Source organism: Moschus berezovskii, chromosome 9 (assembly GCF_049115385.1).
Source record: "Moschus berezovskii isolate FMDL1 chromosome 9, NW_MosBer_1.0, whole genome shotgun sequence".
Classification (NCBI taxonomy): domain Eukaryota; kingdom Metazoa; phylum Chordata; class Mammalia; order Artiodactyla; family Moschidae; genus Moschus; species Moschus berezovskii.
Genome location: NC_142468.1, coordinates 1510963 through 1526594, shown reverse-complemented (window position 1 = coordinate 1526594; position 15632 = coordinate 1510963). Strand labels below are relative to the sequence as shown.

Below are 15632 nucleotides of genomic sequence, written 5' to 3'. Positions count from 1 at the left end.
CACCAAAGACAAACCCCACCCGCTTTCTGAAAACTTGGGCTCAGCCCAGGCGGGGACCCTGCGTGCAGACTCGATTCCCTGGCCGCTCCCTCCTGCCCAGAGAGCTCCTCTCTCCTTCTCCCTGACCCTGGTTTCTTAACTCCACTCTGGTCACTCTATTCGCCTCTCCTGGGACACCCCAGGCCCTCCAGGGCCTTCAGTCGTGCCGATCCCTCTGCTGGAGTGCAAGCTCGCGGATCAAACAGATGCTCACTCAACATCTAGGACTAGTGGCGGCCTCGTCACGCGGCAACCTCCGTCTAGACGCTGGGGACGCAGATGCAAACAGGAAAAGTCTCCGCCCTCAAGGCGCAGGATTTCTCAGAGCCCGGGAGCCTTGCCGCTGTAAGGCCTCTCGGTCTGTACCCATGACTGTCACAGGCCAGGCACACCGCGGACCCAGACCCTAACCTGCACATGGGTTTTTTCAGTAAACATGTCCCCCAGGACCACGTGACCCACGGCTGGTTAAGTCTGAGGCTGTGGAACCTTGGATGCAAAGGGCTGACAACACAGTTACACTCAGATTGTCACCTGCTGGGGGCTGATGGCCCTAGCCCCCTCATCGTTTGGGGTAGACTGTAGTTGGTATTTTGTCAAAGTGGCTCAATTCCAGGTATTGAAATAGAATTTCTTCCTTTATCTTAACGTAAAACTTCCTGGGTTCCAAAATTACTGTGGACGGTGACTGCAGCCATGAAATTAAAAGACGTTTACTTCTTGGAAGAAAAGCTATGACAAACCTAGACAGTGTATTAGAAAGCAGAGACTCCACTTTGCTGACAAACGTCCATAGAATCAAAGCTATGGTCGTCCCAGCAGTCACACACGGATGTGAGAGCTGAACCATAAAGAAGACTGAACCCCAAAGGACTGACGCTTCGAACCGCGGTGCTGGAGAAGGTCCTGGACGGCACGGAGGCCAAACCAGTCAGCCCGAAAGGGGATCAACCCTGAGTACTCGTTAGAAGGACTGATGCTGAAGCTCCAATACTCCAGCCACCTGATGTGAAGAGCCAACTCCCTGGAAAAGACCCTGGCATGGCAAAGACTGAAGGCAGGAGAAGAAAGGGGTGACAGAGACTGAGGCGGCTGGATGGCATCACCAGCTCCATGGACATGAGTCTGAGCAAACTCCAGGAGACAGCGGAGGACAGAGGAGCCTGGCGTGCCGCAGCTCACGGGGTCGCAGAGAACTGGACACGACTCAGCGAGCGAACGACGACAGCAGAGACTGGCAGGGCGCCGGCCGTGAGGGAGGCGGCGTGAGGGCCTGGCAGGCGCCAGTGCTCAGTGATTGCTACTCCCTCCCCAGGAGGATGGGCCTGCACCTCCCGCCCCGTCTCCTGAGCCACACGCACTCACGCATCTGCAAGGATCAAAAGCGGGGAAGGTGGACACAGAGGAAGAATCTAGGACAGTGACTCCATGGTTTCCAACCTTGAGCCCTCAAGGCTTCGAGTGGAAAACTGACTGAATGGCCTGGAAGACAGTCTCCGGAGGGCTGATCACCAGACCCAAGCGCCTCCTCGGGCACAGGGTCCATCGGGGCAAGAGCCCCGAGGCTCCTCCGTCAACAGCAGCCAGCACAGCCCTGTCCGTTTCCCGGGAGAGGGCATTTCTGAAGACGGGAGCGGGAGTAGGTGCGGGTCAGCCTCTCCCGAGCCAGGTGGGGGCTCAGCCAGCACAGCGGGCTCCTTCTGGGAACGGAAACCCAGTGGCAACGGGAGAGAGCAATGACCAGCCGCTGCGGTGCGGGCGGCCTCACCTGCCTCTCCGGATCCTCGCAGTCTTCCTCCGTCTGCTTCCTGGCCTTGTCCGGGCGCCACGGTCGCCAGTGCCTGCGGTCTCGGGACCGCTCGGCGGCCAGCCAGATCTGCCACCGGGGCGGAGTCTTGTCTCTAATCTCTTGGTCCTCGTCGTCCGGCTCCTCATCGTCGTCATCTAGGCGAGAACGAAACTTCCAGCGACTGAAGCAGCAGTCAGCGCTGCCCTCAACCCTCAAACCCACCTGCTCGGGCCAGGAATGGGGCAGACACCGGAAGGCCGAGATGAGCGTGACCCAGGCCCAGCCTCCTGGGCCGCTCAGGGGCATTTACGGGCTCTCCCGTGATCAGTCAGGTTCCCAGAAAAGGAAGGTGAGCCAATGAAATCAGGTGACTTTTTATGCTATCACAGCAATTAAAAATGGGAACGACACATATTTTAGGAGAGAACCGTCCAGGAGAACATCCTGTGGCGACAAGAATGTTCTAATTCTGTGTGATGTGGCAGCCACTTGTGGCCTGCTGGGTACCTGACTCGCAGCTGGTAGAATAACTGAATCTCAAACTTTATTTCAACCAATTTTAATTAAAACAGCCATGTGCTGTTAGCAGCTACTGTATTCCATAACACAGTTCCAGAATGCTAAAGGACACTTAATGACAGCACTGCTTTAGATTTTCTTAAGCCATCGGAACTTTTAGCCAGCAGCCCTATGATTATCATCCATGTTTACTTTTTTTAAAGAAAGAGGCAATTCAAGATATCCTACATTTTATTTTACTTTGTTTCCTAAGCCTGAACATGCAGAATAAAAAAGGAAAAAAGTCTGAGTCTTCCATTAAAGTTCAATATTTAAAAATAAACACAGTATGTAAAATGGTATGGCCACCCAGAAAACAGTCTGGCAGTTTCTTATGAAAGTAAAATGCACTAACCATAAGACCTAGAAATTGTATTCTTGGGTGCTGATCCCAGAAAAATGAAAACTTACATTCCCACAAAAACCTTTACACTAATGCCCAGAGCAGTTTTATTCATAAAAGTCAAAACTGGCAATGACGCAAGTGTCCTACACTAGGTGACCAGAGAAAATACGGTACGGCCATGCCACGGGCACCACTAAGCAATATACGCAAACAAAACTGCTGATACACACACAATGAGGACAGAGCTCATGGGGATTCTGCCCAATGAGAAAAAGCCAGTCTTCAAAAGTCATGCAGAAAACACCTGTCAGAGAGGCTGTGAGGAAATCGGAGCCCTGGTGCACTGTGCTGAGGGTGCGAAACGGCGCCGCTGCTGTGAAAAAGTGTGAGCGCTCCCCAAAGAACCAGGCAGAACTCCCACATGAGCTGGCAGCTCCACTTCTGGGTGTATTTCCCACAGAACTGAGAGCTGGGCCCGAGGACTCACACAGGCATCTGCACACCCGCAGTCCCAGCGGCACAGTCACAGCTGCCGATGGTGAAGCGGCACGCCATGGGTGACACGCGCACACGGTGGAGACTCACTTCACCTTAAACGGGGGAGAGATGCTGGCACGCACTCGCGCCGTGTGAACCCGAGGACCCCACGCCACGTGAGACCAGCAGCACCAGCTGTGCGCGCATGGCGCTCTTCAGGTGGCCGGATCCCCAGGGATGAAAGCCGGCTGGCGGCAGTCGGTGCGGGGGGCCAAGGGGAGGAAGTGGGGAGCGAGCTGAATGGGGTCCGGGCGCTGGGGAGACGGAGGAGCTGAGATGCATGGAGGTGGTGATGCATGACGAGTGTCTGAATGTAACTAATGCCAGCGAACCGCACCCTTCAAAACGGCTAGAATGGTAAATCGTGTGTGTGTTTCACAATTAGAAATGCTAAAAAGAGTTACATATGATTCCACCTATGTAAACAGGTGAGAGAACACATCAGTGTAATGGAAATGGAGAAGGGACTCACGGTGGGCTGGGGGTAGGCCAGGAGGGGGCCTCGAGGGAGGCAGGGCTCTGCACAGAGACCACGGCGGGGCCTGCCGGAAGCCGCACACGGGATAAAAGCAGCGTGCAGAGCAGACGAGTGCCTGCAACATGGGCCAAATCTGAGCGGACTCCGCGGACTGTACCAGCAGCGACTCCCACCGCCGGGGGCAGCGGGGTGAAAGGTGCACAGACCTCCCGTGTACTTTTTCCCCAACTTCTTGGCAGGGGTGGGGGGTTGCTTTAAGGTGTCTAAGGGGAGAACAGCCTGTGCTCCCAGGTCACTCACTTCATGCATTTCTGACATTTTGGGATCTGCATAACGTTCCTCAGTTACTGATGAATAGCTGACACACATAAACAAGCCAGGAAAACGGAAAAACCCTGCAAGGAAGATGCAGCACCCTCTCCCCTGAGAGGCATCTCACCTGGGCTGACAGCCACCCAGCCGCCCCACTCCTGCTGGTGCATCCAGGCTCTCCAGCCTCGGGCGCCCTTCTCCCCGGCCCGGGGCTCGCCGCTGTCCCAGAAGGGCTCAAAGAACTCCACCTGTCGAGGTGTAAAACATGGAGGTTAGCCGCCACATTCAGCTCTGTGCCAACAAGCACCGAGTCCCTACCACGTGTTGGGAAGATGTACTGAGGTTTGGTCGCGCGCTCCAGAGTATTCAAAGCCTCAAGCGCGCGGACTGGTCCTGGGCAAGGCTTTAGCCCAGGGCAGTGCCCCTCCCATCACAGAGACTGTCAGTCAAGGGGTGGGGATGAGGGCAGCGATAACCCTAACCCCTCACCACACCCCAGACTCTGCAGAGAGACTGAGTCACTTCTGTAGTACAGCACGTTCTTAAAACAGCAAAACATGTCTTAAAATAACTTTGTTACCTGGCTTACTATACTAACAATCAGTTCTGTCAACACTCACCAATATTCCTGACTCCAATTTTGTCCAGAAAACAAAGGTTAAAAATAATGATGATAAAACAGTTTTTACAGGCAGTCCATGAAAGCTCCACAAGATGGAGCCCTTAGCCTGTCACGGAAGACCTTGGAAAGTTCCCCATAAACTGCAATACCCTGTCCATCTCCTACCAGGCCCTCTTCGTCAGGCAGAAAATGGACTTTTCTTAAGTGGAAAAAGGAAAAAGGTTTTCTTATACCCTCCCGACCCCCGCTGCCCAAATCAGGGTCAGTGCTGACAAAGCACCAACAGGTAATCTCACTGCAATCTCAGCCAAGGTTTTTGGTGGAGGAAAGGTCAACCAGAGCAGAGACATGAGACGCAGGCTGGAATGCAGAGGCAGGACAGGGCCTGTGGTCTAAAGCCACACCATGGCCTCCCTGGTGGCTCACTGTAAAGAATCCGCCTGCCAGCGCAGGCCACACAGCTTGGATCCCAGGTCCAAGAAGATCCCACATGCCTCAGAGGGACAACTAAGCCCGTGCTCAGCAGCTACTGAGTCTGTGCTCCAGAGCTGGGGTCGCGGCTCCTGAGTCTGTTCTCTAGAGCCGGGGTCGCGGCTCCTGAGTCTGTTCTCTAGAGCCGGGGTCGCGGCTCCTGAGTCTGTTCTCTAGAGCCCCATGGTCCCGACTCCTGAGTGTGTGCTCCAGAGCCCAGGGTCACGACTCCCAAGTCTGCACTTCAGAGCCCGGGGTCACGACTCCCGAGTCTGGGCTCCGCAGCCCAGAGGCTCTAGGTACTGAAGCTGAAACACTCTAGAGTCCTTGCTCCACAAGGGAAACTGCCGTGATGAGAAGCGCAAGCAGAACACCCAGAGAACAGCCCGCACAGATACAGAGACCCAGCCAACAAATGAGTAAAATTATGAAAACATTTTAAAAAATAAAAGGCACGGCAGCTGCCTCCCTGGAGGTGGGTGGTAACTAACATTCAGACAGGGGTGACAGTAAGAATAAAAAGGTCATCAGCGAGTCTTCATAGCAGGGAGGTGGAGGGGTCGTCTTTCTGCTCTCAATGCTTCACTACTTTTGAAACGGAATTCTCCTTGGATTGCCAGGATATTTCTGAGAGACAGCCCTCAACTGATGTGAGGAGGATGTTAAGTATTTTAAGAAAACACTACCACCAACTCCTATTACCCACACCCCTCCCCGGAAGAGCGAGGGGCCGAGAGGGAGCAGGGGACTCAGGCAGCACACGCACCTGGCCTTTGGTGGGCAGGCTCTTCACACTGTCGGGCTTGAAGAACGTGAAGTCAACCATGGCCTGGAACAGAGACACGGCCTTCTCGGAGTGGCCTGCCTGCCGCAGGAAGTGGCACTGCTGGAGGAAGAGGGCTGAAGGAGGGAGAGCAAAGGGGACAAGCCCTGGTGAGCCCCTGGGCAGGGAGAGAGCAGCTCCCACAGACGGGCAGTGCAGCACTGGGGCCGCCTTCTCCCCGAAACCAGTGCCCGTCGCAGCTTTAGATCGGTGAGACGGGCAGGCCCTGAGTTTAAAGGACCCAAGTAACAGAACTGCAATCATGGTACATTTATTCTCACTTTTAAAGGAAGCAGCCACAGAGTACAAATGGTAACAATAAAACAAGACCAGCGGATGGTCTCAATATTGGTTATCAAGCACTCAGAGCTCATCATTACGAGAATCTGGGAAAAGGATGGCGCAGTAGATTTTTTTTTTAATCAGAGAGCCAAGCTCTGTGCTCAGTTGATCACTAGATGGCATCATTCACCAGCAATTTCCATCATAGACTCAGTCCTGCTGTGGGTTCCATGTTTGAAATTTTCAGTTCATTTAAACTGTGGTACAGTTCTCTCTACGAGATGCCATTAAGCTGTACGAGCATTTCAACACATAATATCAAACATGAGCCCCTTTAAGGCAGTCACGCAAATGCTTATTATTTCTAGAGCAATATATTTCTTCTATCCTTAGAAATTAGAAGCAATATTCAATAGCAGGGATTTGATCAAAGAAACGCCTGCTACTGAGTCAGAGCCTGAGCTAGACTCCCCATACACCATCTTGGCTGACAGGCCCAGCCCTCCTGTGAAGCAGGTATTGGACTGCTGTTGCTAGGGGAGAAATTACAGCTCAAACAGGGTAAGGAACCTACCCAAGGTCACACAGGAGCCTGCGAAAGGCAAACCCAACATTCGTCAGGCGTGACACAGTCCAGTAGAACACACCATCTCTGGGTCTCACTACTGGACAAAATGTGTGACACAGTCTAGCCTCCTTCGGGACCTACTGAAAACGTTAACAGTATAATGATGCTGGTAGCCTGTGTATGTCAGTGATTCCCAGCCAGGATGCCCTGCAAGCGTGACTGCCCAAGCCCCCACAACGGACTAAGATGTGGGCATCTCAACAGGTAAGGCCACCAACAGCCAAAGCAGTTAAGAGACTGTGTTTACCTGAATAACAAGTGGAAAACTTGGAACTTCTAGTCTGGCGATATTTTCTGAACTATACTGGCCTAATGCCTCCTGCTGCCCAGAAGATGTGGGGGAGGGGGGGGGAGGTTCCCGTCATCAAAACGAGTCATAATACCCTTTTTTAAGCATCAGTTTTATCGACTTAGACTTTCCTAAAATAAATCAAAGGTAAACTATTTTCAACGAAGCCAAAAGAAAGAACGGCCCCTCCCATGTCACTGGACTGGGTTGCTGTCTCCTTACCAAACATGGCCTCCTCGGTGCCAGGAAGCTCGGGGTGGGAGACGATGCTGCCGTCCCTCACGGCAGACAGGGTACTCAAGCACTTCCCGTAGAGACTCTGAATTTTTGATACAGAGAAGGTGCTGAACTGGCTCTGGCAAAACAACAGGTATTTCTGCCAGAGAGCTGTGTTGTTGGGATGTAAGAAGATCAGTTTCTGCCACTCTTTGAGCAGAGTGGTGGGCTCCCAGAACTCGGCACAGAGCTTCAGCTTGGCGAGCTTCAGATCCACGCTGCTCGGGTTGCTCTCGATGGCCCGCTCCAGGATGGCCAGCTTCTTCTCCAGGACCAGCCGCAGGGACCGCTTCCGCATCTCCATCTCTCCTTCCTCCATGGCATAGAGGCCTGGACTTCTCATGACCTCGTCCTCAACAACAAAAACACCCACTCACATGGGCAAGCGGAACCGGGGGACCCAGGGTGTCAGCACTGCTTGTGGAGTGACTTACAAGGCCCACAGGGCTGCTCACTCCACACAACAAACCGCTCTTCGGGTTGGTAGCTCTTGACTCGTGTTTGGGGTTGGGAGTTTAGTCGGTAAGACATGTCCGACTCCCTGAGACCCCATTGACTGTAGCCCGCCAGGTACCCCTGTCCATGGGACTCTCCAGGCAAGAATACTGAAGTGGGTTGCCATTTCCTCTCCAGGGGGATCTTCCTGACTCAGGGATCGAACCCCCCATCTCTTGGGTCTCCTGCACTGACAAGCGGGTTCTTTACCACTGGCACCACCTGGGAAGCCCTACCCACTCTCTATCTCTCGAGAGTCCCCTGGATGCAAGGAGATCCAACCAGTCCATCCTAAAGGAGACCAGTCCTGAATATTCATTGGAAGGGCTGATGCTCAAACTCCAATACTTTGGTCACCTGATGAGAAGAGCCGATTCATTTGGAAAAGACCCTGATGCTGGGAAAGATTGAAGGCAGGAGGAGAAGGGGACAACAGAGGATGAGATGGTTGGATGGCATCACCAACTCGATGGACATGAGTTTGGGTAAACCCTGGGAGTTGGTGATGGACAGGGAGGCCTGGCGTGCTGCAGTCCATGGGGTCGCAAAGAGTCGGACACGACTGAGCGACTGATCTGAACTGAAACTGGTTTACTTATTTATTTACCTGGCTGTACCAGGTCTCACCTGCAGCTTGCAGGATCTAGCTCCCTGCCCAGGGACTGACCCGAGCCCTATGCATGAGGAGCATGGAGACTTAGCCAGTGGACCACCTGGAGAGTCCCCATCATTTTAAACTTAGATTTTTGTACCAATAACTAGTGTGCAGTGTCTTGAAAATCTTTTCTGAAAAGCCGATTTTACCAATAACACAGCCGAATGTGGGACAAATGTGGTAATTACATAAGTGGTTCCAAAAATAAGTGGGACACAGACAGATCCGCGTATTTCAGGAAGGGAGCCGGTGGCTCCAACCGCGTCCCTGCAGAGACCGCCCTGTGCACCCCGCACGTTCTCTCGGCGCTTCAGGAACGCCTCCCCGCTGCATGGCGCGCACCCGCCCTGACTCTGTTCACAGCTCACCATCTCTTGGAGGCCGTTTCTTACTCCGAGTGGCAAGTCACCCCCTCATTCCATCCCGCTTCTACATCACAGCATGTCCTGCCCCAGACTGCAGTTACCCCTCACACATCGGTCTTCATCACTGGGCTTTGAGAAAACTCAGGGAAAGGGCTCTATTCTAATCTTTAGAGGCCCAGCACCAGGGTTCCTCACAGGAGCTCAACAGTCATTGCAGGATAAATCAGTGCCCAACGTTAGGGCTGCCACTCCCATGCGGGAGACCTGGGGCAGCAACACTTACCTGGAAAGCAACAAAGGCCATCCACAGCTCTGTGTCCCGAGGGTTCTCCCGAACCTTCCTGTTGAATTCCTCCACCCTGGCCTTGAGCAGCGCGCCCTCTCTGTCGGGCTGTGAGTCTGGTGGCCTGGACTCCTGCTCCAAAGGACCCTGTCCCTGTAACCACTGCGTAGTGGCTTGATCGTAAATCCCCAGGGGGTTCAGCCAACTGGTAGCAGGGGGATCCGCACCATCCACGCCCTTCACTGGGATAAAGGAGAGCAGTTCCGACGATGGGGCTTCGGGCTGACTGCTGACGGCAAGGCCGTCCACGTTCATAAGCCCCACACTCTTCTTCGTAAAGTAGCGCTCGATCTGCTTGTGGGAGCGCTTCCTTTCTGTGGAAGTCCCCTCCCAAGAGATACACTGCTTCTTCGGGTTGAGGCCGAGGCAGGAGTCTCCTTTCCTCTTGTATCTAATGTTTGAAAAAGAAAACGGGTCACCGAGAGAATGCACGCACTGGCTCCATGGACCGAAGGCCCAGTAGACACTCTGGTTGTGCCAGTTAAGTTCACGTATTCAAACTCTCCTTCCCTTCAAACTGTTTCTAGTCAGAGAAGTAGGAGGACTTTTCCTCTACCGTGCCGTTTCGTCCACGCCTCACGAATTTCAGACCACGCCTGTCTTCCAGACCTTGGTACCCACCCTCCCCTAAGCTCTGCACAGCACTGTCACCATGCCACCTCAGGCCGCCCCGCGTGTGACAGGCAAGGGGGACACCATCGTCTCCCCCTCGACCTCGTTCTTAAATAAGGACGCTGAGGCCTCAGGTGACATCAAGTCCTCCATCTCCTGGACCAGGCCCTTTTCCTCCGTGCTGTCTACTTCAGAAGACAACAGAGAGGTCTAAGGTTCTGTTTTTTAATCCCAAGACAAAGTGTGTCAAATAAAATTACATTTGGCTATTTTCTACTCTACAGGAAAAGAGGCTGGGTTCTAAAATGCTTTTATGGATCGTGTAGGCGTCCCCGGAGCTACAAACACATGACTGCTGAGTATCTGTATGAAAGCTAAGGAAAACTGCCCTTTTCCGTGTGGGTGCTACACAAACAACCCAATTACAACATCAGCAAAAGATGTGAGCAGAAATGGCACAGGAGACACACGCGGCCAATAAGCACGTAAACAGGCGGTCAGCGTCGTGGGTCACCAAAGAGAGGCCAGTGAGAACCACGGTGCCCCGAGCGCAGACCCACCAGGACAGGACAGCCAAGGTGAAGCAAAGGCCTGAGACAGCGAACCCGGCGAGTGCCCCACAGGGAACCGGGACGCATGTGCCGCTGGTGGGAACGCAGACTGGCACGATCACTCTGGGAACAGGTCTGGCAGTTTAAAAAAAAACAAAACAAAACCTACACGCAGACCTCACCCCATGACCCAGCAATTCTATTCCGAGGTATTTACCCAAGAAAAGGAAACCACAGTCCCACACAAAGAGCTGTGCACAAGTATCCTTGGCAGCTTTACTCATAACAGCAAACACTGCAGAAAGGCCAGGTGCCCACCAACAGAAGAAGGACAAAGAGACGGCCGTGTGGCTGCGGACAGGACACTCCCACCCAGAAAAAGGAACAAGCCACTGACAGGTGCCCCGGCAGGGTGAAAGTCGGAAACGCGACACCGGTGTATTCAGACACAGGAGTACACACCACACGAGTCCGCTTACACGAGATTCTAGAACAGACAAAAATGCTCGCTGATGGAAAAAACTCAGGACAGTGATCTTCCCTGGGAGGTGGGGTGTGGGCAGAGTGGAAAGGAGCCTGAGGAAACTTTGCGGGAGGCTGAGCGGCGGGCAGACAGCTGATGTGCGCCCTGTGTTTCCAGCCACTGCCCACCACTCGCGTCCCCGCTGAGCTCCGCCTGCGGTCAGACCAGCAGCCGCAGGACATGAGACCCTCACGGGATGCGGACCCCACCGTGCACATGTGAGTCCGAAACCACTCCCCTCACCACACCTCTGTCCGGGGAAACTGGACCCCAGTGCCAAAAAGATTGGGGACCGCTGCCCTAAGAAACAAATGTTAATTTCAAAACGAGTTTTGTTCTCCCTAATTCCTATTTTCACTAAAAGTCAACACTGTTTTAGATATTCAAGCAATCTCTTAAAAAATGTTTGCTGAGTTTTCTGACTTTAAAACTGTGAAGGTGACTTTATAGTTTCCTTTTCTGGCAAACTAGATGAGGATGACACAGGAGAACAGAGAAGCAACTATTAGGCATCGACACTCAGGTAACGCGCACATGGATCACGTACGTTCACTCACATGTCCTGTGTTTAAATAGCTGAGATACAGCTGCAGGCGTTTCTCCCTACTTCTAAGCATTTCTTCATACCATTAGTTTTAGAAACAACCATTTTTATTGACTTCAAACTGGCTCACTGGAAGTGTCCCATAATTTATTCAACCATTTCTTTATTGTTGGACATTTAGGTTCTACCCAATTTATGACTTATCACAAAATCTTAATTACTGGACCGGACCTGGGATATAATTTAATGCAATAGTTCCCCCAAATAAAGGCACTTTTCCTATAAAATCCTTATCAAATAATCGGCTAGTCTTCACTAGAATAATTCCAGAGGTAGGGACACCCGTTTTGTTTGGAGGTTCAGTGAATGACATCAAATGAATCTATTATACAATCAGATATAGGCACTGAGGGGCTTCCCAGATGGCGCGAGTGGTAAAGAATCCACCTGCCAATGCAGGAGAGGCAAGAGACGTGGGTTTGATCCCTGGGTCGGGAAGGTTCCCTGCAGGAGGGCATGGCAACCCACTCCAGTACTCTTGCCTGGAAAATTCCATGGACAGAGGAGCCTGGTGAGTTACAGCCCATAGGGTTGCAGAAGAGTCAGACACGACTAGCAACTGAGCACACACATCAGGCATTTAGTCACCAGAAGAAGAGAGAGAGATGAAAAGAGAAACCAAAAGAGGGCGAGGGCTTGCGGAGAGAATACGTTTAAATCAAGCACCCAGTTCTGCCCAGAATCCCCTCAGCGGGTCTGGGTCCCGGAGTGCACTGGGCTGGGCAACCTAAACCTGCCCTTCCTTTGGCGAATTCAGCTCACACAGGCCTTCTCAGAGTCGTGACTGCCTTGGTCCAAATTTTAGCTCCTTCAGTTACTAAGCTGGGTGACCGTAATCAAGTTTTAAAAAACAAACTGTGCCTCAGTTTCCTCGTGTGTAAAACAGGGACTGTAACAGTAACTTATGCTGCAGAATTGCTAGGATGATCAAAAGAGTCTATATGTGTAAGGGCTAAGCCTCACAGTAAGGACCAGGTGAGTGTAAAGCATCACCATCGCTTCATACAACTGGGCTCCTAAACAAGAGCCAACTATTTCAGCTGGTGGATAGCCAAAGAAACAATAAACTCTTCCAAAAATGGCAAAAAAAAAAAATAGCTGAACTTCACTGAGAGACAGTGTTAGCCCTGGGGATCTTTCCGAAGGTACCCTGGACCTGTTCCACACTAACTTTAGATCCTGACCCCTGTTTACCACAACGCTCCAACACACCGCACGCCATTGCTGAGATGCTCACACTCTTAGATTTGCTTTTATGCCGAGCCAAACTTCCACTCACCGGTCCTGGTGCTGCTTGCCAGCTTACACAGGACACTGCCAACCCACCTTCCCAAGTGCAGCAAAGCCTACGAGGCAGTGACTGTATCCCTGACACAGGCTGGTAGCCACAGCCCTCACCTCGTCCTCGCGTGACGGGGTTAGCCGCGTGTCTGCTCACTGTCTTGTCAATGCTCGCAGTTTGTCAGGATCTCTCCTAACAAGTGTGAAAATTCAGGACCTGACCAGCTCAGCGTGCCGTGGGACCACCACCTTCCCAGATCTGGATACTAACGGTTGTACAGCTACTAACCCGAGCAAGATGTGCCTGACTTGAGCTTCAGCGAGTGACTGGGAAGTCTCACCGGTGCCCCACACCCTTTGGAGTCGTCTCTGCGGTCTGAGCAAAGTCGTCTCCAGTCGCTCTCTTCCTCGGCTCTGGGCCATTCACTGGCAGAGGTGCAAGAGCCGCTCACTGTTACTGTTGCTTCCTCTTTAAAATCTAGTACTGGACGGTGAGCCTTTATCTCTGCACACCAGTTTCTAATTCCATATCACACATTTCTGATGTTTGAGTGTGAGGCACGGTAGGAGTTACGACTTCCAGTTTACAAATGAAGTCACAGGGGCTCAGAAAGGTTGAGTCAGCAGTCCCTCTTTTGGCACCAGGGACCCGTCTCCTGGAAGACGTTTTTTCCGTCGACGGGAGGGATGGGTCAGCACTGAGGAGCAGCAGATGAAGCTGTACTCAGGTGCCCCCCAACCTCCGGCTGTGTGGCGGGGTTCCCAACAGGGCACCAGTCGCCGACGCGGGGGCTGGTGGCTGCTGGGTTAAGTGACTTGTCTGGGATTATGGTACTAGTCAACAGCAAAGTCAGAAGGAGAACCAGCATCTTCTGTTTCCCAACCTAGAAACTGTCCTCCCACAGAGCCCGTCTCTTCTCTGGGGACGGCGGAAGAGCGTCAGAGAAGTGCGGGTGTGAATCCCAGCTCTCTGCTTCCTGGTGTGTGGCCTTCCGGCGGCACTGCATCCCCGAGATTCCTCTCCCCGGCTGCGCAAGATCAGAGCGCCCTCCTCCTAGAGCAGCTGTGAGTCGGCAGGCTGACTCCAGGGGAGAAACGCACAAGCTGGTGCTGCCCGCTCCGTGCCTGCCAGCGTCTGCTGGGCCTCCCCCACACTGAGGCCTGCGGGACCACAGAGGACTGCAGGGAGCACCAATAGCACTCCGAGATACACAGACACGCGATAAACACGAGCAGCATTAACCCCTGCCTCGAGGTTTCAGTAGACCGCACGCAGATACAGACGCACCAAGAAATAACTGGCGTCGCTCATCATGAAGGGGGTTACAGCTGGAGCAGCTTACGTGGCGAGCTACAACATCACGCTGAGTGACTCCCTAATTAAAAGGTGGACGGGCGGCAAGGGATGGGAGCAAACAGTTACTTTAAAAGGTAATCAGCCCATGAAGAACGGTCACCAGCGTCACGGCCTCCTCTGGCCGCTTATTGACTCTCTACCTTCCGTTTTCATCGCCCACTAGCTGTTTGGGAGCAAGAGACTGTATTACTGTTCACTACGCCCAGCAACGTACCAAGTGTCCGAAGAGTTTATTGAGGATTCAACTGGTTTTGACTGACAGATTAGAGGAGGAAAGCTTCTCTTTTTAAAGGCGCTCCTTTTTACTGGCGTGTGGCTGCTCTGCCATGCTGCACTGGTTTCCGTTGCACAAAGCGCACCAGCTCCACCTGCACATACGCCCATCCTTTTCTGACCCCTCCGCCTCTAGGTCAGCAGAGCGCGCTGAGGAGGGTGCTCTGGGCTGGACAGCAGGCTCTCCACAGCGGTCTGCTCAGCCTCAGGATCCACAGGGTGCACGCGACAGTCCAGCCTCCCGGTTCCTCCCCACGCACTCCTTCCCCATGGTGTCCGTGTCTCTGTTTCTGCTCTGCAAATAAGGTCACCTATACTATTTTTCCTTGACTCCACACATATGCGTTAATACACAATAGAGAAAAACGCTGAAACTCATTACTGAAGCAAATGCCATCACCTGTTTTTATGATTATCTAGTGATATATGCTGGAAACATTTTGAAAAAAGTCATTATCATTTAATGTCATTTTTTAAAATGGCATGCGTCGGGGGGGTGCCGTTTGGATAAATAAAAGGCTTTTGTAACTTTCAAGAAAGGCGTATAGATTAAACCAAATGGTTTATGGATAGTCACAATCGGTTCAAGGTATTTTTAGACTCATTCAGTCTACAACTATTCACGGAACACCTACCATGCTACACACTACGCCAAGCACCATGGCTGAGTAAGATTAACCCAACCTGGATCCTGATCTCCAGGTTTAAACACTTATTTACAGCGTGAGATTAGGATTGCTCGCCTTCTCCTGTGTATGCCTAAACAACTGGACAGTGGATAAAGTTCAACAGAGTCAACGGTGGGGACGCTGGGGGCACAGAGCCAGAGCTGAGAGCGCAGAGCAGAGACGCCCCTCCCCCCAGAGACGGCCAGAGACACGTCGTGATGCACACACCTGGCAATGTCTCCTCGGTAAAGAGACTTATACTCCCAGTTGGCAGGATCCGGTTTCTTATCCATTCGGAAGGTTTCTCCCGTCAGAGCCTGGATGTCCTCAAGCCAAACACAGTGATGTCCGGTATCCGCGGCGGCATGATTTCCTTGACTGTGGGACAGAGCAGGGTGAAGAAGGAAAAGGGAGAGGCGCTTAGAAACACCCGAGTCACATACTTCACATCTCAG

General features: G+C 52.6%; 1 protein-coding gene across 1 annotated transcript in view; it reads right to left on the bottom strand.

Annotated features, from left to right (window-relative positions):
- NRDE2 (NRDE-2, necessary for RNA interference, domain containing) overlaps window positions 1–15632 on the bottom strand; it is a 47252-nt gene that overhangs the window by 9973 nt on the left and 21647 nt on the right. The window contains exons 4-9 of the mRNA XM_055435695.2: window positions 15406–15555; window positions 9249–9699; window positions 7397–7802; window positions 5919–6052; window positions 4187–4307; window positions 1808–1983 (exon numbers count right to left, since the gene is read on the bottom strand). Of these exons, the coding sequence (XP_055291670.2) occupies window positions 1808–1983; window positions 4187–4307; window positions 5919–6052; window positions 7397–7802; window positions 9249–9699; window positions 15406–15555 (1438 nt within the window). The remainder of the gene's footprint in view (window positions 1–1807; window positions 1984–4186; window positions 4308–5918; window positions 6053–7396; window positions 7803–9248; window positions 9700–15405; window positions 15556–15632) is intronic.